The 24,949-nt window shown below is 49.0% G+C and overlaps 2 protein-coding genes across 5 annotated transcripts; one reads left to right on the top strand and one right to left on the bottom strand.

Moving 5' to 3' along the window:
• Nucleotides 1–253: 253 nt before the first annotated feature.
• On the bottom strand, nt 254–19,194 carry dnmt3bb.1 (DNA (cytosine-5-)-methyltransferase 3 beta, duplicate b.1). Of its 3 annotated transcripts, none has more exons than XM_028409909.1 (22): nt 18,819–19,194; nt 13,929–14,037; nt 9,168–9,318; nt 8,894–8,979; nt 8,662–8,802; nt 7,959–8,102; nt 7,078–7,236; nt 6,887–6,994; nt 5,448–5,589; nt 5,237–5,356; nt 5,086–5,130; nt 4,903–4,982; nt 4,425–4,537; nt 4,152–4,335; nt 3,959–4,043; nt 3,738–3,883; nt 2,709–2,799; nt 2,445–2,593; nt 2,275–2,360; nt 1,663–1,732; nt 1,469–1,587; nt 254–1,385 (listed from the first exon to the last, which is right to left on the bottom strand). In XM_028409909.1, the coding sequence occupies exons 1-22, from the start codon at nt 18,824–18,826 to the stop codon at nt 1,244–1,246; spliced, it is 2,478 nt and encodes an 825-aa protein (XP_028265710.1). In that variant the 5' UTR covers nt 18,827–19,194; the 3' UTR covers nt 254–1,243. The 3 variants fall into 3 exon arrangements, with proteins under 3 accessions (XP_028265710.1, XP_028265708.1, XP_028265707.1); XM_028409907.1 differs by lacking the exon at nt 18,819–19,194 and adding an exon at nt 14,344–14,799 and having other exon boundaries at nt 2,445–2,590; XM_028409906.1 differs by lacking the exon at nt 18,819–19,194 and adding an exon at nt 14,344–14,797.
• An 825-nt stretch (nt 19,195–20,019) lies between these two features.
• Nucleotides 20,020–24,671, top strand: commd7 (COMM domain containing 7). 2 transcript variants are annotated; one of them, XM_028409912.1, is made up of 10 exons: nt 20,020–20,167; nt 21,084–21,137; nt 21,290–21,392; nt 21,948–22,004; nt 22,169–22,206; nt 22,551–22,641; nt 23,148–23,197; nt 23,269–23,317; nt 24,393–24,483; nt 24,566–24,641. In XM_028409912.1, the coding sequence occupies exons 1-9, from the start codon at nt 20,087–20,089 to the stop codon at nt 24,467–24,469; spliced, it is 600 nt and encodes a 199-aa protein (XP_028265713.1). In that variant the 5' UTR covers nt 20,020–20,086; the 3' UTR covers nt 24,470–24,483; nt 24,566–24,641. The 2 variants fall into 2 exon arrangements, with proteins under 2 accessions (XP_028265713.1, XP_028265712.1); XM_028409911.1 differs by having other exon boundaries at nt 24,393–24,671.
• Nucleotides 24,672–24,949: the final 278 nt, after the last annotated feature.

Below are 24,949 nucleotides of genomic sequence, written 5' to 3'. Positions count from 1 at the left end.
AGGTAATAACGCCCTTTTTAGTTGGATTTGGTGAAATCTGTGGTGTGTCAGTTCAAAAGAAATCAAACAAAGAGACGTCAGAGGACTGTCGGAGAGTCCGGACGTTAAAGCGAACAGTGTGACACGTAAAGCTTCAAGACGTTTCATCATCATCATCATCACTGCGGAGCGTTATCGTTCAGGCCATCAGCGCGGGTCGATGCTGGGTGTTTTTACATGCTGTCTGGCAGATAGTTTGCTCCACTCTGACATGATTTTCATGGCAGCCCTCTCGTCGAATCTTTAGTTTAAATATAGTCAGTGCTAATTTACGATTTTCCTCTTTCTGGATAAAAAAATGCACAGTGACACACACTCGGTGCTTAAACCTACACATAACAGTCAAATAGAACATTTCTATGATTATATATCTACAGCAGGATACACGCCGTCGCTCTGAAACGGTCCACAGAAGGTTAGAAAAACGCGTTTTTTTTTTTTTTTGCATTGGCATGTTTCAAGTATTTGTATGTAGCTGTCAGGGAGGAGTCGCTCCGATGATACAACACAAACTATCTACACAACAACTGTTCGTTTACTCTGTAGTACGTGTTTTTCTCTTTTTTTAAAAACTAAACTATTTCACTCAAAGCATAAAAGTAAGAACACGATCCACGGAAAGCCTGAATCCTGCCTCTTCTCCAGCTGCACTAGCTTCTACTGACCACTGAGTTTACCTGCGTTTAAAAAAAAACTAAACATTTCTGTTAAATTTAAGTGAAAAAGATAAAAGTCTTTTATAAAAGGTCTAGAATGCTAAACGTTTAGAATCCTTTTAGTATCCAGTGCAGTGCAGTCAACATGTTTGGACCAAAAGGAGCAGCAGGCGTCTCCTGACTTTGGTTCAAGCGAGCGATCGTTCTAAAGTTTGTGTTACGTTGTTAAGCTGCACCACTGTCGTCACATCGTTCTCTTTTTTCTGCTCTTACTAGCTAAAATCAACAAAGAGCGGGTGTCCTCTCCTCCCACCTTTTGTCCCAGCCGACCCCCTGATCTCCTGACTGGCCTCCATATTGGATGATGTGAGCAGTGGTGTCTGCCTCTGTCTCTCTGGAGTAGTGATAAAGCACACCTGTGTGTGTCTGTGTTAGTGTGTGTTATGTGGATCTGGATCCAGCAACGCAAACTGAACAGCTACTCTCACTGTGTGTCCTGCTACACTGGTTCAAGCCGGCGCCTGTTTGCTGGTGATGGGACGAGGCGTCTATTCGCAGGCGAAGTGGTCTTTGAGCGGGGCGAACAGGTGTCTGATGACCGGGACGCTCCAGGACCGGCCCAGGAGCTTCTGCCTGGCCCCACGGCCCATGTTGGACACGTCAGTGTAGTGGACGGGGAAACCGAAAATCCTGCAGCGGGACAAACATACGCAAAGTTACAAAGACCTTAAAGGTGTGTCATGACTGTGTGTGTGTGTGTGTTTGCTGCCCACCTCTCCAGCTCCGTGCACCACAGGATGTCTTCTTTCCCGTTCATCAGGACGGGGAAGTGCTGGTCCTTCCCCTGTTTGATGGAGTTGGAGCGGGTAGTGATGGTCCGCACCTTCCCAAACTGTCACACAACAAACACGCTGTCAGAACAAAGCAACCCACAACACACGGTGACTCTATGGTGTCCATGTCCGACCTTTGCGACTCTGCCGTGCTCCAGACAGTCCTGCAGCTCCAGCTTGTCCATGCCGGAGGCGCACAGAGGCCTGAGACACAGAAGAGTGGAGGAGTGTTAGCATGTTAGCACTGCCTGTCCCCTCAGTGTGTGTGTTTTTATTCTACCACACACGCACACAGTAAATCCCACTGTTTACTGAACAAAGGCTACATGGGACTACAGACGATCATCCAGGTGTATGTGCTATAGCAGAGGTCAGAGCGGTGACCCTGGTGGAGCTGATGCTGTAGTCATGTGACCATGCTGTAGTTAGCTTAGCATTAGCTCTCTACTACTGGTGACAGTATTTAGCTTCAAGCATCATGTGAAGGTGGTGTTCATTAGTGACGATGAACCTGTGAGGATCATTAACTTTATTTATGTTTTGCTATAATGCCATTGGCTGTTTGTAAAGGGGACACATGAGACACTGGTTGGACTACCAGATGGGTTCCTGGGTGGACTACAGGAACCCATCACAGCTGAGCAAGCAGCTGGAGTTGACATCTAAAGTCCCACCTTGTGAATATTTACCCGTCTGACTTCACCTTTCACTGAGTGTGCTGACAGTGAGAACGGGCCTCAGCCTACCTGTTCATGCCCGGCAGGTTCCCCCAGAAGTACCGGGCTCGGTGAGCAGCAGAGACCTCGATAGCATCGATCATCACAGGGTTACACTGTAAAACAAGACAGAACAATGTGGTCTACAGGTACTTCGGTTTGTGTTACAGATGGACTGTAAGCCTCTATCTTCTTCCCACCTCCAGGAATCGGGAGATGTCCCTCTTGTCATTGACCCCCATGGCGACCACGTTCTCGAACATCCAGAAGAACGGCCGGTCCTCTCCTTCTTTGGGCTTGGCCTCGCTCAGCAGACGGTAGAACTCAAAGAACAGCCTCCCTGTGCCTTCTAGAGCGACAGAACACCGTCAGAGTCAGAGAAGATCAGCGCGTCTGTCACGAGGTTCAGGAGGATAAAGAACACACAGCGTGTCATCGCAGCTCGTCCGGCGGGTACGACTTACCATACAGGCCTTTTCTTGCAGGATTGACGATGGACAGGTCATTGCAGGGGCTTCCTCCAATCACCAGGTCGAATGGGCCCCACTCCTGAATCTGAGTGAGACAACAGCACCACCTTGTGTTACACAGTGGGAGTGACAGCTGTGGCACCAAATATATAAAAGTGAAAGACTTCTGGAGGTGTTCATAGAGTTCAGCAGTGTGGACATCCTCATTGGTCAAAGCATCAAACGGACACTTTATAATAACCAACTGTTCAAATGCAGCTCAGAATCACGCAAATACAGCGACACAAACGTGACTGCTAATTAAACACGGCGCCTGAGCCGCTCCATCTGCTCCGCCTTTGTCCTCCGATCACATACGAACCCCTCCTTAACCACACAAGAGTCCTTTCAGCGAAGACAGCGTAGAAACGCAGGAATGAAAGAGGACCAGGAGAGGTGGAGGGGTGTGTGTATTAATCTCTTACATAACAGCTAATAGAAGAGAGCAGGGTGGTGAACCACACACACACACACACACACACACACACACACACACACACACACACACACACACACACACACACACACAGCGTGACTAACAAATGAAAGGCTTCCTGAGGGGATTTACAGAGGCTGAAGCTGCTTTGTCCTCTGCCCTTAAAACACGTCACTGCAGCTGCTGCCCGCTCTTTGGAGTGTGTTTGTGTGTGTGTGTGTGTGTGTGTGTGTGTGTCTGTGTGTTAATGCAAAGCTGACTAATCATGAAACAACTCTGTGCATGTAAAAACAGTGTCCATGCACACTGGTATTTATTTTCTTTGAGCTACTTCTCGTTGCTTTCATCACGTTTTTGTCCTCAGACGGAGGCTCTACACAGAGGGCAGGAGGACCACCAGGACTCGCTGCTGGAGACCTGATTGATGCCTGTTTTCTCCAAAGCTAGCTTGCTGATTCAGGTTAGCGTTGGTGGATTTAAAGGGAGGTTCATCAGAAGCCGAGGACTCAAAACGTGCACACAACACAACGTTTTAAAAAACCTCGTACATTTTTCTTGGTGATGTTCCGGACATCGTGGACGTACTGGATCTTTCCTTCATGTCTCACAACCCCCACTGAGATGGAGTCCTCACACACCTCGGACGCCACATACTGGTCCACCTTAAAGCCCAGATCTCTGAGCACCAGGTAGCCTGGGAACACACACACGTTTCAGATAAATGACACAACCGATTTTGAATTTTTCAGACACTGACGCTCATCCTCACCAGTGGCGATGCCGTCAAACAGGGACAGGACTCTGATTGGTCGCCTCTGCTCTGCGGGGACTGCTGGGTAAATCTTTGGTTTCTCCTGAAAGAAGGTTAGCAGAACAAGGTTAGCTTTCTGTGACTAGAGGGAAATGGAATAAATGCCTTAAAGGTTTGCTGAATTTTATGCAACTCAAACTCAGAGACTCACAAACTCTTGCCCGTTGTCGTTGGCAAAGAACTCCTGCAGTTTGAGGTTCCAGTCGTGCCGCCGTTTGAGGACGCCGTACTGCAGCAGCGGCTGACACATGTAGCATCGCCAGGGGTCTAAATACCGAGCGATGTTCGACGCTCCGGGATCAACCAGGATGTCCAGACAGTCCACACAGAAACACCTGCAGAGGGAGCAGCAGCAGCAGCAGGCCAGGTGAGAGGAGGCACACACACCGGCAGAGGGGTGTGTGTGTGTGTGTGTGTGTCGCACCTGCAGCAGTTAGCATTTCCACACAGCAGGACCTCTCGACCTCCACAGCACACAGTGCAGTAGGACTGGTAGCCGTCGTCATCGTACATGTAGGATATCTCCAGGTACACGTCCTGATCAAACACAGACCGAGGGTTAGGAGATCTGCAGCAGCACAGGTAAACTGGCTCATGCATTACATGTATGTATTTATGCTGCAACATAATAATATAATAATATAAACAGACTTCTTCATTCGCCTTGATATTCTTCAGCTTCATTCCTCAAACCGCCCACGATGTGGACACGCCGGTTTATCTGTGTGACATGACGGCTTTATGACTTTCACCAAAAGCTGGCCTTAAGCCACCGTGAGCTCCAGGCCTGACAGAGCGCAGGTGTGTGTGTGTGTGTGTGTGTGAGCGGATTATGAATGTGAGACGCTGACAGTTTTATTTTAAAGGTATGTGGATCAGTTGTAGATGATCCATGTTGTTACCTTGCATGTTTGGCACAGGCCTCCTTCAAAGAGCGGGTGGAAGGTCGCTGCTCTCATTTTACCACAGGAGAGGCAGAACTCTGCCAAAACACACAAACACACAAACACACACACACGATCAATCCACAGCTGTAAACACTGATGCCGGCTTCAATAAATGAGCTCCTTCAGAGCAGCCTTTACCTTCTATACTTCGTTTATTCTTCAGGACTTCATGCACCATTTGTTCTAAGAAAAGGAAAATAGTTAAAAACACAAGCATTGTGACAAAATATAAAAAACGTTTAAAATATGTTTCAGTGAATGTCCTCCGAGTGTGACCTTTGACCTCTACCTCTGCTGTAGGTCTCCTCCGGGCCGGACTTGCTCTTACAGAGACTGACTTTGGGTCGCTTTGCGGGGAGATACTCGGGCAGGGAAACATCCAGGACCTGGTGGTCCAGCGGGTTGCTGTCTGCAGAGACACACACACACACACATGACATAGCAACAGCTCCTGGGTTTGTTGTGTTTGTTGGTGTGATTGTTGCTGCTGCCTTGCTCACTGGCACTGTGTCGGGGTTTCAGTCCCTCCTCTCCTTTGGGCAGGAAGCCGCCGTTGGCCCAGTCCAGCAAGGGTTTGACCTGGTCCTCCGGGTTGTCCGACTCGCAGGGAGGGAAGGTCTTCTCCGCCCGGATACTGGCCATCTGAGAGCAGGCGAGTCGGATCAATCAGATGAATGACACATGACATGCAGAGGGGGGGGACGTGAGGGCGTGAGAGGTGCTGAGTGTGATTTCTGTTCCCAACACATTCCAAAAACAGCCCTCATATAATGTACAGACTGTCAACCAGGCGTCTCTTTCCCACATATGTTATCTCCTCTGTCATCAAATATTTACCCGTCTGACTGGAACTAAGGGAATGTCGTCTCACCTGCTGCTTGTTCATTCATCTTTTTTATTGCCAGGATGATGTGACAGCAGATAACTGACGAGGATTCCCACTCAGACACACATCAGTGTTTGTGTTACTAGGCTACACACACACACACACACACACACACTGTGCGATCTTGGCAGAGAAAACGCAGTGTTACACACACACACCTCTCACCTTGACATGTTTCCAGATTATTTGATTAGAAAAACGAGGCCTGTTAATGTGTGAGTTTCTGTGGTCGGTCCCTCGTCACCCGTTTGTTTCTGAAGAGCCGTTTTGAGGCTCGGTGGGAGGCTCCGCCATGTTGGCAGCGTCACGTCCGGCAAAACTCTCAAACATGGACAAAGAGGGGGAGCACGAGCGGGGTTTAGGCGGGCGGGCGATCGTGGGAGCAGGAAACTCACGCTGTGATACGTCAACTGTCTGTCACTCAAGCGGCAACGCCCATAATTAGGCGTAATTTTAAGTCCGAATACAATTGAAACGAGTGAGTTGTAAAAAAAATCCACCCCCCGTACAATCGACCCTAGAAGAGAACCTATCATCTGAGACCAGAGTGGTTTTTTGTACCAGGCTGTAAACATGTTCTTTTCTGCTGTGAAGTCGGCCATTTTAACATGGGAGTCTATGGGAAATTACTCGCTTTTAGAGCCAGCCCCCAGTGGTTGCAGCATGAATTACAAGTTTTGACACTTCCGCATGGGCTTCAACTTTGACCCCGAAGGTCGCCGTTTGGTCAGAACCCTGTCAGTGGTTCTTCAGCCAATAGAGGGCAGCGGTGATGACATCAGCTAATTAACCTCTTACCCCGGATTTACACCAGCCGCGTTCAACAGCAGCTGTCGAGCCGCTTATGTCACACGTCTGGTGTCGACTTCAGTGTCTGAGAGTTCACTTCAGGACAGATTACTGCAGAAAATTAACTCTGAAGTTTTTCTCGCCTTCAGGTCAGTCCTAACTTTAACCGTTTTCCCCATTTGAATGGTGCCACCTGCTGGTGTGGAGGGTTATTTCCTGACCACAGAGCTGCATTGAGACCCTCTCCTGCTCCCTGGTTCTCACCTCCAGTGCTTGAAAGATGGCCCTGCGGTAGGAGGCCAGCTTGGTGTATGAAGTCTGGCTGAAGAACTTGGGGAAGGCGGTGATGGAGTCCAGCTTGTCGGCTGAAACCTGCAGAGTAAAACACACGTCATGTCAGACAAGAGACGTAAAAACCGGTTCAGAGTGTTTTTTGTCCTCCCTCCCTCCCTCACCTCAGAGAACTTGCCGTCTCCAAACCACTGCAGCCACCTCATGCCGTGGCTGGCCTGCCGCTTGCCCGTGGCTCGCCACGTCACCACGATGCCCGGCCACCAGGAGAAGCCTTTGATTTTCCCCCAGACCAGCTCGCCGATTCCAAAACCCTTGTTGTCCTGGACACAGAAAGCAGAGTTTACTGTCAGAACATAGACTTGGGCTGGGTCTGTGTTTGTCCACCTGTCTGACGGCACTCCTTTCTAAATAATACAGAAAACAGATAAAACCATAGTTGAGTCATTTGTCTCCCTTTGAAGCTGCTTTATGAGCAGCTGGGATTCCTACGCTCACACACAAACCCCCGCAGAGCCCGAGCTGTGCGATCCGGAACAGAAAAAAAACCCATTACGGCTTTGTAATGGAGTCTGACTCGCTACGCTCCACCGAGTCCAGCCATGAGTGAAAACACACACTCACACACACAAACACATGGTGAGGATGTCGTGCAGAGACATGCAGGGGGCGACACACCAGCATGCAGGAGTCTGAAGAGAGCAAACACACAGAGGCGCTGCTGTGCAGGCCGCCGCCGCCGCCATGCCCTGAATACAACTATTGATACAGAGCAAACAGTGTGTGTGTGTGTGTGTGTGTGTGTGTGTGCGGCCACCTGCGCTAACACAAGGCCAGGTGGAGGAGGTTTTGAGGAGTTCTGTGAGGGGAGTTACCCTCCGCCTGCCAAACCTCCACTTCCCCTTTTGAACCACTGTCAGCTGTCTGAGCTCAGCCTGAAACCATTTCCCTGCTTCACGGCTGCAGCGTTTTCATCACGTTGTTGCACGGATACAGAAAATTTGAGCGTGGCTGCGTGTGGACTCCACCGCTGTACACCGCTTACGTTGTATTCTGGCTGGGTTTCAGAGCTGGATGAGGTGCTGGTGCTCTGAGCAGAGTCTTTGGAATCCTGTTCCATCAGCTCCAGACGAGGGGCCTCCGGGACGCTGGCGGGCGCGATCACAGCCGCCCGAGGGCCAACAACACACTGACAGACAAGAAAGAGGAGAACGCAGTCAGCGGGAAATGATCGACAATTATGCTGCATTTTCCCTCACGCAGCTGTCGTCAGCCTCCCTCTCAGCTAAGAGTAATTTCAAGCGTGTCACCTGAGGACAAACCTCCCATAAATCACTGCCGGCATACGTCCCTGCAACATTACATTCGTCTTAAGGTGCAATTAAACCCCACATATTTTATCTTATGTCGAGGAAAAAAGGGAAAAAAGTTGGATTTGTCAGAGAAGAATCTTTAGATTTCTAAGATTTTCTGCCCCTTGTGTAACCTGATTTTCTTTGCTGCGCTCGGAGGCGTCTTCATGGAGACAGCAGGATGTGGGGAAGCAAAAACTGACTGAACTATAATTTTACTGCTGTGCTGCAGAGCTCTGCACCACAGACACGCAGCTCTGTTTGTGTTTTCTGGAGTCTGACCTGCTTCACAGTCTAACCTGCAGCCAAAGAGCCTCCAACAAGGATGTATATGTACACGTGGAGGGTTAAAGCAGTTTTTTTAGTCATTACTGAAAGTGTTAACTGTGAGTTTACCGGTAAGACGCTGGGCTCCTGTTTGCGGCTCTGTCTGCGAGGCTTGGTGTGGCCGTGCGGCAACAGACCGGCCTGGAAGATGGTCCTGGGTCGAGGTCTCTGTCTCAACCCCAGCTGAGACGCCCCTGTTGAAGGCTTCTCCTGCAGACACAGACAGAGGGTTAAACGCCACCCCTCCACCCCTGCATTGGAAATGGTTAAAGCACCAGCAGGTGTGGGTGGGTGGCTTTACCTCGCTGTAGGAGTCCCAGGTACTTTCCTCCTCCTCTGAGCGCTTCCTGCTCCTCTTCCTGCTTCCTCCTGAACACTGGTTCCCGTCTGAGAGAAGAAAAAAGATGGACAGAAGGTCGGACAGATGGCGAGAGAAGAAACACGATACAGTGAGGAGCGGTGGAGTTTCTCCTTACAGTGGAGACAACAAACTGACAAAACAACACGTTTAGTGAAACTACAAATCAGAGCATGTGCGTAGGATGAAACTCTTTTTTTGGTATTGTGGGCGCTACCTTGAGGAGAGGCGGCGTCTCCGTTCTGTTTGGGGCTGAACGGGGAGGGCGGCTCAGCGGCAGTCAGGGGGCTGTTCTCACTGGTCATCTCCACGCCGCTGTCGTTCTCAGACAGGCCCTCGGGTGGAGGCGTGTCTCCGTTCACCGCTGCCTGCAGGTGGAAGGTGAGCGGTGTCATAAAACATGTTTAAACTGCTGCTTAATAACTGGTTCGAGGAAGTCATTTCAGTTTCCCAACGGTCTCTGAATCTGAATCTACCACGAGTGATGGACGCTTCAGTTGGAAAGAAACACTGGATTCCTCAGCACCAATAGGACGCTCGCCATCAAGTCAGTCCTAACTTTAACTGTTTCCCCCTTTGAATGGTGCCACCTGCTGGTGTGGAGGGTTATTTCCTCTTACACAGGCTGCACTGAGACCCCCTCCTGCTCTCTGGTTCTCACCTCCAGTGCTTAAAAATGGCCCTGCGGTAGGAGGCCAGCAGTCACCTGACATAATTTACAGGATGTGTTAATGCAGAACAGAGGAGACGAGAGGAGGGCGACCATGTTGAACATCATGAATGCAGCGTGCTGCAACAGGCAGGGCCTACCAGAAGGCACTCAGGTTCAACTTTCTTCTGAGGACTCGAAAATGAAAATAATGATCAGTTTGTTACTTTCATTTTGGATCATTGCTTCTGTAACGAGGTCTTTAACGGCTGGGTCTGGTCCTTCTCAGGTAATTTGTTACCTAACGAGACAAACAGGAAGTGTTCCTGTAGCTGCCGGCCCACCCAGCGTGGATGACGGTGTGTTTGAAGTGCTGCCTGACAGCGAGCTGACTCCAACGCTGCACATTCTGAAAGCCTCAGATAATGATGATGATGATGATGATGCGTCATGTTGGCGATATTCCTGAAAGGTGAGCAGCGCTGCCTCTGACTGCACGGCTATTAAACCAAGTCACATGACTCCACAGGGACTAACTAGTAGCAGAGCGGAGTGCGGAGCAGTCCAGACTTGTTCAAGAAGAGCGATGAGGAGCATAAATCTCTCCAAGTGGGTCACCTGTCGAGCGTGCGCTCTGATCATAAAGTGCCGATGATAGATGGGAGAAATATGAGGATATTTTAAGCTTCATATTTAACAGGAGACTCACACCCTGTGATGGAGCCGCGCTCAACGAACATCTGACTCACATCTCTGAGGCAGCAGCCGGCATTTCCACAGGAGAGGGTCGGTGAGGGAAACGGCTCCGGGCCTGAAGGCATGCGGGACGCGCTCATTACTCTTCCTCTCTGCATCATTTCATCTCACAGGAGAGCTTCTGTTTCAGCTCTGTTTGGACATGAACTGCACAGCATCCCTTCCTAAAATCCTGATTCCACTAATCCTGCTTCACCCCCGCTCAGATTAGACGAGGAGCGGATACAAAAGATGCACTGATATCAGAGTGTGTGGGTAACACCTGACAGGATTTACATGTGAGTGTGTGCAAACATTACAGCTGCAAAAACAGGAGTGAGGAGCTAACTGTGCTAGCAGCAGGACAGGCGCCTGCACCGCGTTCAGGACACGTTTGAAGTGAGTTTGTGAACAGGAAATGCCCACACGTCATCTGCACTAATCCAGCTGGAAACTGTTGTGGAACTGATCTGCAGTTCATGAAGAGACAGGACTCAAGAGACATGATGACAAATTATTAATCAACCAAAGACACAGAAAGTCAACCTGACGGGCGGCAGAGTAACATAAACAGAGCGAGACAGAGACAGAGCGAGGTGAAGACAGAGAGACGAGCAGAGAGAGACAGAGAGAGACACAGAGAGAGCAGGGTGAAGACAGAGAGAGACGAGGCCGGAGACAGACGAGCAGCTGTGAGACAGATGGACTTTTTGAGGCGAATCACAGCAACGCAGCAAATCTGAGGCTGTTTGTGGTCGTAAAAACAGGGAATGCATGCGGTCTGTGTGTGAGTGAGTCCGTGTGTGTGTCAGTGTGTGTCTGTGTGTGTGTTTGTGTGTGTGAGCCAAATTTCCCCCATAACAAGTGAACTCTGTGAACTTGAGTGAAAGTGTGCGCTCAAGATGGGAACCAGTGAGAAGCGCTGACAGCGGTAAACAGAGAGACAGACTCGGAATCATTCGCCGGGTACGAACATGACAGATGAGATGTTTTCACAGATTTTGACCCTTTAGCGTTTAAAACTCAAATTTAACCCTTTGAGCGCCAAGTGTGGTCTGGGCTCCAGCTTCTACACACCAGGTCATGTGACTGCTGCTCACATGTGATCCATCATGGCGTCCTGCTGAGGAGGACAGAGTGTTTGTTTGTGCCGTTGATCCCAGAATCCATCTAAAGAGCTCAGCTACTGTATGTGAGCTGTAACCCTTCACTGGCCAGTGAATTATGTCTCATGCTTGGAGGTCAGGCAGCAGAGCAGATATATTTACTGTGAGACTGTTTGTGATGAGTGATGAGGAGGTGAGTGAGGACAGATGAGGGATGAAGAGCAGCTGCTGTGAGAGCCATCACAGACGTTCCTACTGTGTGAAGCACTAACGTCTAACTGTCCTGACAGACGAACAGAGTGCTGCTGCAGAGAGTCTGAACATGTAAAGAGACAGGTTCAAGTGGAGGGGGGGCTGCAGCCAGGACTACCTACATACATGCAGGGGTGGAGGAGGCACTGAAGGCTGGTGCGGAGGTAGGAGTACAAGTGCTGCATCAACAATCCTACTTAAGTGAAAGTCTTAAGTGCTTTTAAATGTACTTAAAGTATTTAACCTCTGAACTCAACAACAACAACAGATCAACAGATCAACACGCCCCCTGGTGGCGCAACTCAGTGCAGGCTGACTCTGGATCCATGTCCAATGGTCAGGTCAGCTGCAGAGGACAGGAGGACAGAGACAGTCCCAGACAGTCAGTGGAGCTGATGGAGCAGCCTGATTGGTTCAAACCTCAGAGACAGAAACACCGTCCATGTTTGAGTAGATGGAGGAGACATGTTGGAGGAACTGTGTTCCAACCAACCACTCACAGTCCAGATGTGACTGATGGCGCACAGTGACATGTGTCCTCTGTGTTTTTTTTTTATCCCTTGTTGACAGGAAGAGATTTTGATACTGACAGCAGCGGCCTGCGGGGAGCGCTGACAGACGAGGGCGGTGAAGACACTCACTCACACCTGCGCAGGCTGACGGAGGCTGACGGAGGCTGACGGAGGCCCACAGCGACCCCCGCCACGGCTTCGTTTACTGGCTCTGGGAGGCTAATTGGCACATTCAGGTTTTCACCGAAACTGTGACACATCGGCAGACACAGCAGACAGGCGTGCACACGCCGCCGGGCGTTTTCATCCGTCTTCGCCTCTGTAATCTCACTCTGCATCAAAGAAGACGTCTCCTCCTCCTCCTGACACACTGCACATGTAACTCTAACGCTGTGTGTGTTTGTTTTTAAACCTCATCAAAGTGAATCACTGTTACAGAGTGAAACACAATAACGTCGTTCAGTCAAGAGTCAAACTGAGCGTTTAAGTTTTAGCGCCAGCGGAGTCTGGGAGCTTTAGAACATGCGATGGTTCTTCAGTTCAGACGCTCCTAAACACACAGGAAACGCACTTTAAATGCTGGACAAATACAAAAGCTCGGTGTAAACTCGGATGTTAAAGGAAAAACTGATCCGTTCCTCTCTTTGATTCTTTCATGTTAAATTACTGATTCAGACACACTATCATCATCGTCATTATCATCCATTAACCTGCCCCCCTCTTCTTCCTCACTGCTGGCAGACATGAACATGCCCAGTGAAGCATCAAAGAGGCACCAGTGATCCGTCTCTCTCTCCTAACCTCATTCTTTGAAAACATACCACCAAAAAACACGCAATGAATGCATGGTGAGTTCAGGACAGACGTCCTGACGGTGTGTGTGTGGGGGTGGTGGAGACACATTCCACAGTTAGCGCCCGGAGGCAGCTCCGACGACGCTGTCAAAACATCTTAGCAAGGTCGAGGTGATTCTGAGCGCAGGCCGGCGTCTGGTTTGGGACGGACCGCGGACACAAGCGATCAATACACAGAGAGGACGGCTCAGAGCTGTGATGATAGGTCGGATGAGACAAAAGAGGAGGGGGGGGGCAGGTGAAAAGAACAGGAGCTCTGCTCCTATAAGTATGAAACTAAAAGTCCTGCCCTCCTCTGCAACCAGCAGGAAGCCGTGTTGGTCATGTGACTGCTGCTCACACGTGAGGCCGACGCGGCTTCCTGCTGGTTGCTGAGGAGGGCAGGACTTTTAGTTTCAACAGAACCCTTTATTTTAATTGACATGTGTAGAAAAGCAGATGGCAGAAGGGAAGGAAGTGTCCCATTCAGGCGGAGTGAAGTAGAGGAGAGGAAAAGAGGAAGAAGAAATAACGGCTGACGGGAGCAGTGTGTGCTCGGAGTGTGCGTCCTCTCTGCTCTAAATACTTGAAGAGAATCCATTTTCTGAGTGTATAAAGACACTAGTGTGCAGCAGCGACCTCCTCCATCCTTCTCCGAGTCCTCCTTCCTTTCCTTCCTCCCTCTCTCTCTCTCTAACCCGCACTCCTGCAGCTGTTAGCATGTGGCGCATGCCCTCACAGCCAACATGCATTCTCAATTAGACTCATATAACATGCTGGCACTCTTATCCGGGCATCTGCCTTGGCATTGACACACACACACACACTCTTTTAAACGGCAGCTGGCTCAGAGAGAGGCTTTGTGTGAGTGTGTGTGTGTGTGAGGCTCACTGTGGCGGTCATGTTGTTGCTTTCCTCCATGATAGCAGCAGAGTATTTGTTGGAAGGCATCGCGGTCGTGGTCGACTGGTCCAGTTTCTGTCCTGACTCCTTTTCAAACCTGGAAGAGACACAACAGATCAGAGGCCCTGTGGGAACTGAACCATCACAGCATCATCACCTTCATCATCAGTTGACAGTAAACAAACACATCAGCCATAAGCCCCTCCCAGCTACAGATGTTTGTCAATAAAGTTTGACAGTCAGGCAGCTTGTGTGTTTGCAAAGCAGCAGCTTCCTGCCAGCATGCTGAAAGAAGAAGAAGAAGAAGGGTCAAGGATTCCACGGCTCCACCGCCCCGACCTCCAGACGCACAAATGTAGGAAGAAAAAAAATGGCTTCAACTGTGCAAGAGCTTGTAATCCACCTGAGAACACTGCTGGAACACGGCAGGAGAACATCGGTACAACTCGTCCTACGGGCGGGACACGTCACCATGGCAACTGAAAGTTTGGCTTCGTAAAGTGTGAGCTCGGAGAAAATGAAAGTACAAAGCACAAACATGACTTCTGCGTTTTGATTGTAAACATGTTTACTGCACAAGGACCGGCATGAACGTGTTGAGCGGGGAGTTCACATGACACCAGCGCCGGGAGAAAAGTATCCATCGGGCATTACTGAGGCTCAGTTAGGCATGAAGCAGAGAGCGGAACCATTAAGAGAGAGAGAGACTGAAAGAAAGAGTAAGTAGGAGCAGAGCTGACATGCCCAAACAAACCCCCGGTAAACAGATACACAGGTCTGTCAGGCTGTGTGTGAGTGTGTGTCTGACTGTGGCAACACATTGCTTTGTGTGTGTGTGTGTGTATTTAAGTTTACATTTCAAGGAAGTAACAGGCCAATTGATTTGTCAAACAAGCCCGTGCAGAGACATCAGAGGAGCTCTGAGAGATGGTTTTACACTCAGACGTCTTCCTGGAGTCAGACTGCAGACCTCATAACAACAGAGAAACCCTGCGATCCACCCGGCAGGTTAACGGAGGAGACGCAGCCAAAGGTCACGCTCCGGGCGAGAGGTATACAATTACAACGAGCACAGCGCGGCCTGCAGGTTCATAATGCGCTGTATGTAAGTATGTGTGGAAGCCCTGTGCGTGCTTTCCGATTGTCTTTGAAGGCATCATATATGATGTAGATGTAGTTCCATCTGGAAAAATTTAAACTGGTTTAAAATATTTCATTTAAATAATTTCTGCAAAAATAAAAGAATTTGCACTAAAAAGATTCTGTAAAAATCTAAATATTCTGCACTCTTCTCCGCATCTATGAAGCCATGACTCACTCACATGTGATCAACAGTCACATGACAAAAAATCAGGGAATATTTGGCTGATCTGCAGCTTTCTACAGAGTAAAAGTTAATTATCTCTAGGTATGTAGCCATTCGAGCCCTAACAATGGGCCGTTAACCAGTCCTGCACAGGGTTAACAGTGAACTATGAGCCCACGCTGACTGAGAAGCAGCGCACTCAGTTCACTGTGTTAAGTCGACGTTCAAACTGATGCCATTTCGTCACATAATTCCTTATAAATCACCAAAAACTTGTAAAAACGTCATCTTGGACTCGCTCCCTGTAACGAAATGCAGACTTCCTTCACTGAGAGTCTCTGAATGTTAGTCAGTCACCTGCCAGCGTGGCTGCCAGATGAGATAAACTTGTCAAAGCACTGGCAGCGTTTCTGAAAAACCAGGATTGTGTTCAATCTACAGATAAAAACTCAAATATGTCTGGAGTCTGTGCTGCCTGCAACCTGCGCCGGATTCAGAGAGGAACAAACACTGCGGCATGTTTGGAAGCAGCAACACAGGAACCACAGGAACATCACCACACACCTGTTTTCATCACACTCACCCTCTCACCTCACCTCACAAAGCAGAGAGGAGGAACCACAAGGCGACAGATTTACCTCCACACAACATGAGTAACACACACACACAGACACACACACTCAGGTGGCAGCCGGGAGGAAGTCAGCGTGAGGCGCGTGCCCTCTAACACAAACCGTCCCTGCATATTAACGAGCCGGGGGACTCCCCCTCCACCGTGCCATGGAGAGGTGACGGAGTTTAGCGCTCTGACAGGATGCTGGCGGCCCCACACGCCTCCGACCTTTCACCTACACACCAACCAGGCACCTGCTGAACCGGCCCGAAGGAGCGACCCGAAAACTGTGCTCCAACCTGATGTGGCGTCTTCATGGTGTGTGTTTACACTCCAACACTGAATGTCATCGCCTCCACCGCTACAGATCGATGAGTTATTGTTGTGATTTTTGCACCTGATTAGCATGCTGGATGTTCCTTATGTGTGTGTGTGTGTGTGTAGATCCTCATGGTGTGTGTGCTGCTTTCAGAGAAGTGAGAATGAATTAGAGGAGGAAGGATGGAGGGCAGAGACTGAGGGGCCCACGAAAAGGGGCCACAGAGGACAGAGGAAGGAGGAGGAAGAGGAGGAGGGGGCTTCACATCAAAGTTTAGTCTGGTGGCAAGAGATTAGGGAGCGCATTGCAAGAGGGGATTGTTCACTCCCCAAAGCGTGTGTGTGTGTGTGTGTGTGTGTGTGTGTGTGTGTGTGTGTGTGTGTGTGTGTTGAGGGGGGTCAGCTCCTCGGGGTCTCTCTCTCTCTCTCTGGGGGCCACATTCCTCGTCTGTCATGTACTTTATGGCCCCTTCCAGCTCAGATGGAGCGCTACAGTTTAAACACTGTCTGCTCTGTCGCTTGGCCTTCAGCCATCTTTGAACCACGAACAGTTTGTGTGACGGACGCCGTCACTTCACCTGTGCTGCGTGCGGCCCTTCACCAGCTTGAAGGTGCAGCAAAGTGTGAGCGGACTTCACACCGACAGACCTCCTCACTGTGTGTTTGCAGACACACACACGTCGCCTGTCTGTTTACAGACCTTTCACCGGCACTAAGCTCCTGATGCTCCGGCTGAGGCGTCCGCCGGCACCTGACATGTTTGTTTTAATCTGAATGAACACAAACTCCCACCTGAGACCTCATAACATGCCGTTAATCAGAATGTGTGTGTGTGTGTGTTTATAGCCGCTCTGTGACACACACAGCGTTCACAACCTTCCTGTTCTCACGCATATTATCGACATCGCCCCCTTCTGGCAACTAAAAGCAACAACGAGTATGACGTTAGCAACAAAAGACGAGAAAGTGTTTCTGTCCTGTCTGTCCACGGCAGCTCTGCATGCATGTGTCATGAATGGGTTAATCATATGTTGCTACCCACAGAATAATAATAATAATAAAAAATGTTTTCTGTACAAATTGCCGGTGAGATCAGTCAGACTGTGACAGACTGTGACAGGTGTGCTGAGAGGAATGTGAGCCGAGGCGTCTGCAGGAGTACTGATACTGCTCAGGGTAGAACCGGTCCTTCCACAGTGTCACTGAAGACTCGGGCTGACCGCAGCGGGGACGTGAACACACGAGTCTGTGCATCACTGATGAGCAGCAGCAGCATCACTCTGAGCCTCAGAACATGGAACAGCTACAACTTGTACACAAATATCAGAAGCTCAGAGTCCAGCTGTGAGGACCTGGTGCTTCATGTCTGCACAACCTGAAGTTATAAATGAATAAAGAATAGTTCTTTAACTGTAATGATACTCATGATGCAGCTGTGAGGCCGTCTCACACGCTTATCACGAAGTTGGCCTAAAATCACAGCTCAGTGTGTGTCTCTCTCTCTGTGTGTCTGTGTGTGTCTCCCTCACTCTCCTCTCTCTCGCTGTGTCTGTCTGTGTGTGTGCATGTGTCTGTGTGTGTGTCTCTCTCTCTGTGCGTGTGTCTCTCCCTCTGTGTGTGTCTCTGTGTGTGTGTGCCTCTCTCTCTCTCTCTGTGTGTCTCTCTCTCTCGCTTGATGTGTGTGTGTGTCTCTCTGTCTGTGTCTCTCCCTCTGTGTGTGTCTGTGTGTGTGTCTCACCCTCTGTGTGTGTCTCTGTGTGTGTGTGTGCCTCTCTCTCTCTGTCTGTGTGTGTCTGTATGTCTCTCTCTCTCTCTCTGTGTCTGTGTCTCTCACTCTCGCTTGATGTGTGTCTGTCTCTCTCCCTCTCTCCCTCTGTGAGTGTCTGTGTGTGTGTGTGTGTCTCCCTCTGTGTGTGTGTGTGTGTGTGTGTGTGTTTCCTGCCCCTGCAGCCTGTCTGCCCCTGCTGGCCGTTTTAAAGAGCTCAGACCTCTGGACTGAGGTCCAGCACCGTCCCTCCGCTCACCTTCCACCGCGTGGCTTCTTCCTGAACTCATGCAGACATGTTTGTTCCAACAGCTCAACTAATACATCAGCACGTGACAGGAGGACATTGGTCCTCAGGAGGAAGTTGGACCCTCACAGTGCATGTTCACAAAAAAAAAGAAAGGAAAGGACAGTCCTGGCATGCAGTCCCAAGAACCGGAACCGAATATACAGCGCGGCACACTCACCACGAGTCGGTGTTAGTTAACCCTCCAGGCGCTGATCAAACGCGAATTAACAGAAGATTCAGATTAAACTGACTCAAAATCAGCTAAAGCTCAGAGAGCGCAGAGCAGAGGCCGAACACGCAGAGTCCAGACACCACAGGACACGGACCGGGAACAGATGCGAGCTCTAAAAATGGCTGTTCATATTAATTATTACCTCACCAGGTTCAACATCTCTCCGCTCTCCGTGCACATGGGCACCGAGGAGCCCTGCACGCTTAGTGTTAATGCGCGATGGAGTAAAGACGTGGACGTGGAGCGACACAGTCCGTGCGTAAAGTGGAACTTTGACACTTTTCATGCGTAAATTAATCTGCAATAAATCCAGAAAAAGACACCCCCCCCCCCCACTCCCCGGTGAGATACTTACATAACCATCCACGCGAGTTCCTCTCATCCACGGCAGGAAGCGTGCAGGTCTGCGGGAGGAGTGCTCTGCTCTGTCAAAGTTTGTGGAAAACGTCTTTAAAAGAGTTCGAAAAGTAAAGTCAGCGTTGAACTTGAGCGCGGATCAGGACTCAGACTGGCTGCAGGTCTCCGCTCCGTCCCAGCGTGCTGCTGCAGGTCCGCTCTCTCTCCCCGTCTCTCTGTGTCTCGCTCTCTCTGCGTGTCTCTGCGGTTTATAACGCTGAGCCTCGCTGTGGGTCGGCCCACGGGCGGCCCCGCACGCACACACCAGAGGACATTGGTCGCTCAGGGGGGGTTAAAGGCTTTCCCAGGTGAGAATGCCAACTCCCATTTTCTGTGGCCCGAGGAGAGACCTGCGAACAGGAACTATTTTTTAATCCGCCTCTCTCTCTCTCTCTCTCTGTAGTTTCCTATTCTCGCTCCACCAGGCTTCAGTTTCACCTGGAACTCACCTGTTAACGCTCTCTGCACATGCTCCTGTGTAAACATGCTGCACAATTATCAGCAGGTTATAGTAGTGTGTCAGTGCACACACACTGTCCAGTGTTTATAAGTGGAACTGCAGAACACTTCATCAGCCCACGTGGAGCAGTTATAACATCATTAAAAGGCTGTTTCAGTCAATATGATGTAATTTACTATTAATAACACAGTACTAAGTGCTGCTCTCCCTCCACACTTTGGGTTTGTTGTCGTGTTGTTATGTTGATGAAGGTCCTCGGTCATCCAGGTCATTTTCATTCTGAAGGTTCAGCTCCATCAGTTCTGACTGGAGGGAAACATGGTTTATGTGGTGGAGGAGCTCAGTTTGGGGGGGTCTGTGTGAGACCTGCTGTCCTCAAAGAGTGTCCTTCGTCTCTGAGGTGAAGGTGAACAGCTGAGGCTTGTCCTGTCGGCTACACTGCTCATTTTACTAAGATGGGAAAATCTGACACAACAACAACAACAACTCAAAGTACAATAAAATAAAACAATCATGGAGGTCCAGGGACTCATGTGGCCCAAACATACATTTCATCATTTGTGTACAACTGTCAGATAAATGGCTGGTCATAAAGGTGTTAATATTTAATGCTTCCTTACGACCAATTTGCCCTTAAAACCTTTTAAAGTTTCGTCCTAAGCAGAAACTTAAGACGCGCATGCGCAGTAGTGAACCCGGAACTGTGCTCCTGCAGCAGCGCAGCGCAGACCGAGCTGTTCTTTCAGGAAAACAGCAGAGAAACAACGATGCAGCTTCACTTCAGTAAAGACGTCGTGCCGGATTCTGTCGGCACCGACTTCCAGAACCTGAATAAGTTCAACGAGCAGGTAAAAACCGCAGATTTAAAGCATGAGCGCTCATGAGTTAGCTCGTTAGCTCGTTAGCTTTAAGAGCAGCAGCAGCAGCTGGCAGCGACAACACACACTGTGGAGGTAACCAAACAGAACGGCCTTCAGAGGCTTTATGTTCATGTTTCCATGTTACTCCCGTGAGAAGAGTCACGACATACATTCAGATCAGGATGTTACTAAACGCTGCTGCTGCTGTGTGTGTGACTGTAACAGCGTCACCGCTGCAGTCATGTGACAGAGGACTGTGCCCACGTCACGTGATACTTGTTGAGCCCATTCAGCCAGAAAAGATGAGAACTGGTCGATGCACTCAAACCAAGCAGGATGATGTTTTACAGTCACACTCACACAGGAAAGAAAATCAAATGTTATCCTGGCAGATACATTATTATGATACTCACATGTCTGAGCTCCAGCCTCTGTGTGTTTGTGCCACATGATGTTAAAGCTGAGAATTTGTCTTTACAAAGAAAATAATTCCTCTTATAATGATTTTGTTTTTCCTCTTTGTGTTGTGATTTCCTGGAAGCTGTTGTTTCCATAGACACAGATGCTGTAAGGCGCTGATCAGTGATAGTAAATACTATAATAATAAATAATAATAATAATAAAGGCTTCACTTTTGCACTCACACCTGGAAACTCCTAAAAGTGAAAATCAGGAGGAGACGTTTGCAGTTTCAGCTTCATTCCATGAATTTTGTAAGAGCCTGTAAATGTTGTTTATTGACAGGAAATATAAAATACGTTTGTTGTAATAAATAACTGCACAAAAACATGACACAAGTCTTTGAAATGTGCAGAAAACTCAGTGTTCCCGGACTTAAAATCCTGATAAACGTCTTTCTTTCACAGCTTTTCAGACCATTAATGTTTGTTTTCATTGTGTGCAGCAATTTCTTCGTCTGATTGAAATTCTGTTCCAGTTCCTCCTAGAGCCGAAAGAGGTGAACACACACACACACACACACACACACACACACAGTGATTAGCCTTGATAACTGAACCGAGGTAAAACATCGTCTGGTCTTTTGTGTGTCTGTGCAAATGAATGCATGCGTTTGTGTCTCTGTGTGTGTGTCTCTCTGTGTGTGTGTAGACTGATAGGTTCATGCAGCAGCTTTCTGAGTTTGCAGCCCAACATGGGATGAGTGCCGGGCCTCTGAGGAACCTGATGAAGAGCGTCCTCATGGTGCCACAGGGTGAGAGAAACACACACACGACATTCCCCAGAATCTGGTCATCAAATAAGCCGTTAGCTTAGCTTAGCACCAACACTGGACAGCGGGGAAATGAGCTGGTCTGACTGTCCAAAGGTTAAAAGTACAAAGTACACACACATGTCCTTCGTGCTGCCATCTTACCTTTAGTTTAGCGATGAGTCTGTGTTTGTAGCTGCTGCACCAAACATGGACAGAGAAAGTGCAGCTTTCATCGACCTGTGCAGAGCGCCCCCACCTCAGCTGGTTAGGTGAAGGTCACACAGATCTTTGTGTACTTATGGATGTGGAAACCAGGATTCCACCTGGGGCGCTCCTAAAAACGTCTTAATACACTGGAGCATGGCCGGTCATGACAAAGAATCTCTACAAACACCTGATCTGTAACTCCATCAGTGCACTTTATCACCCTCTGCGTCAGTGTGCTTGAAAAGTTCCCACGATGCTCAGAACCTGACACTGGTGAACGTTTGGCTATAAAATGACAGCGAGCTGCGGCCTAAGGAAGCGCTCCGTCTCTGTGTGTTTCCTCTGCAGGAGCCCTGAAGAGAAACCTGACAGCCGAGCAGATCAAGGCGGACCTGCTGACGTTAGGTAAGCCTTCATCACAGAGTCCATCACTAACACAGCCGCCTCTCAGACAGCTGCTGGAAAGCCTTCTCTTTATGACGCGTCATCTCATGAAGGCTGGATTCTCACGGTGTTACCGCTCAGTGATGTAAATGAGACTAACCCTGAGTTATCGGTTCATTCCTCAGGACTCAACGAGGACAAGGCGGCTCGTTTTTCACAGCAGGTAACGTCTCACATGCTCTCTTCTGTGCCAGAAATACACCATTAAAGTGCATATTTATTCATCAGGAAGTCTGCCACATTCATAAATTTGTCTTTATTAGACATGAATACTTGATGGCTTCTTATTGCCCAATACAGTGGAGGTGCTGATGGAATTCAGGAAAATGTTTTATGAGGAAAAAACTGAAATTACAAAACTCTAATCTCTAGATTCAAAGTTGTAAATTAATAAGAAAACTAAATCACAACTCCAGAGAAAGATTTTAAAACGACAAACGACGTCAGAACAGATGACAGACGTGTGTGTGTGTGCGTTGTGTGACGGGCTCCGCCTGTGTGTTGCAGTGGGGGGAGAACCACGCGGCGCTGTCCAGGCTGGCTCTCAGACAGACTCTGATGGTCAACCAGCTGGTGGACATGGAGTGGAAGTTCGGAGGTGAGCTGCTGCTGTCTGTGCTTATTCATGAGCCTGCAGCACATTAGCATGGCTCGTGCTTTGTTTACATTGTAGCCCGGGCCTCATTATTCATTCAGAGGGGCCTAATGACTCACCTGCTGATAGAAATGCTAATGTGGCCGTCAGCGCAAAGTGGAGCTGTTGTTGGGCCGGTGCTGGTATTATGAGGCGAGTGGACGGGGCGTGGCTGTGTGTGTGGTGCTCTACCTGACTGTTCATTGACATGCAACAGCTTCAGCCAGACAGGCAGACAGACAGATGGTGTCTCTGCATGTTGACAGTGAGTCAACATGAGCGGCGTCGAGTCCGGCTTCTGTGGAAGCTTATCGGACAGGCGACAGGCCGAGCACGGGTCAGCACCCAGAGGGGCGGGCTCATATCACCCAGGATCATGTGAAATAAATCTTTAAACAGGAAGAACAACGTCAACACAGATGTGTTTTTATAAGTGAAATAAAAATGATGATGTTTCCTGATCCCACCAGTGACGGTTGGAACGAGTGAAATCCAGAAAGTCAGCAACATCTTCCTGCAGGTATGAAGGCAACACACACACACACACACACACTCTTGTTGAGTTCACACTCACTCCATGTTCTCCTGCAGTTAAAGCTGGTGGTCAGGAAGGGGAATTCCACTGAGAACGTCTTCATGGGTGAGTGAGCGCCGACAGACATGGAGGAGGACTGAGACGTCTCCCTGACTTGATTGATTGATTCTTCGTGCATAAAACAACAGAGTTCAAGCATTTCTGACGTTATTAACATATTTGAATCCTTCCAGAATTTGCAGATTGTTGTCGATGTGCCGCTCAGAGAGGTTTTATAATCAGCATTGAGTCTCAGTCAGTGGAAGGACGTCCAGTTCTCCCCACAGGCCGGTCCGGCTGGAGGGATGGGGACTATAACTGGAAACTATCATTTACTCTGACATTCTGCTGCTGGTAGTCCCGCTGCTCTGTTTGTTTGTTGTTGCAGCAGTTTAAAGTAGCACTGTACCAAAAACAGGCAGAGATAAGCAGCATGTCCTAAGAATCACTGAAAGAGTACAGGACGAGGAGGACACTGGACAGACATCTGAGGGACAGATCCATGACATGACTGAAACTCCTCCCCAGTAGAAAGTCTTTATTTATCACATAGAACAAAATAACATAAAAATGATCAATGTAAATCAAAATTATTAACCCATGGAGGGCTGGATTTGGAACCATACTCAAAATAAAAGTGGAAAATCACATCACAGGCTGATCCAAGTCAGAATGAGGCTCAGTAGTGTGTGTGGCCTTCATGTGCCTGTATGACCTCTCTGCATGCTCCTGATGAGGCGGTGGGTGTTCTCCTGAGGGATCTCCTCCCAGACCTGCATCAGAGCATCAGTCAGGTCCTGGACAGTCTGTGGTGCAGTGTGGCGTAGGTGGATGGACTGAGACATGATGTCCCAGGTGTGCTGGATCTGCTGCTAGCCACATGAGGCCTACCATTGTCATGAATCAGAAAGAACCCAGGGCCCACTGCACCAGTATGTGGTCGCACAGTGGGTCTGAGGATCTCATCCTGGTACCTGATGGCAGTCAGGGCACCTCTGGTTAGCACATGGAGGGCTGTGCCTCCAAAGAAATGCCACTCCGGTCATGCTGGAGGTGGTTACAGGCAGCAGAACCCCCCAGCTGTTTAATCTGTTTGCCACCCTCCACAGAATGTTTCATCCTGTAACTGTTTTCCTTTCAGAGCTGACGCTGCCTCAGTTTTACAACTTCCTACATGAGATGGAGCGAGCCAAGGCCAGCATGGAGTGTTTCAGCTGAGAGTGTGTGTGTGTGTGTGTGTGTGTGTGTGTGTGTGTGTGTGTGTGTGTGTGTGTGTGTGTGTGTGTGTGTGTGTGTGTGTGTGTGTGTGTGTGTTTAATAGTTCTGTGTGTGACTGTCTGACTGAACATAAAAAGAGCACATGTTATTTCCTGCCAAACATTTATACAGAAATCCACAAATAAACACAAATTTAAAAATATTTGAATAAAGTCTGACATGTCTGTTATTATTCTGTTATTGTCAATATTATGATTAACCTCTTACGTCTTAGCTCAGCTCTGAGATGACTGATCAGCCTTTCGGGATCCTGCTGCTGGTCTCTGAGGAGGCTTTGGTTCACAGGTTAATATGACTTTGTATCTTTGGCTCCTGTTGATGTGGTTTCTGACAAAAAGGGTTAAATGAGTTATTCATTATTCTTTTTCTGTGCATCCATAGATTATCTTTATATTTTGCATATTTAGTTTCTGTTCTAAC

This window comes from Parambassis ranga, chromosome 7, assembly GCF_900634625.1.
Source record: "Parambassis ranga chromosome 7, fParRan2.1, whole genome shotgun sequence".
Lineage (NCBI taxonomy): Eukaryota > Metazoa > Chordata > Actinopteri > Ambassidae > Parambassis > Parambassis ranga.
Note: the sequence above shows the minus strand (reverse complement) of the source record. Positions and strands in the feature narration are given on the sequence as shown.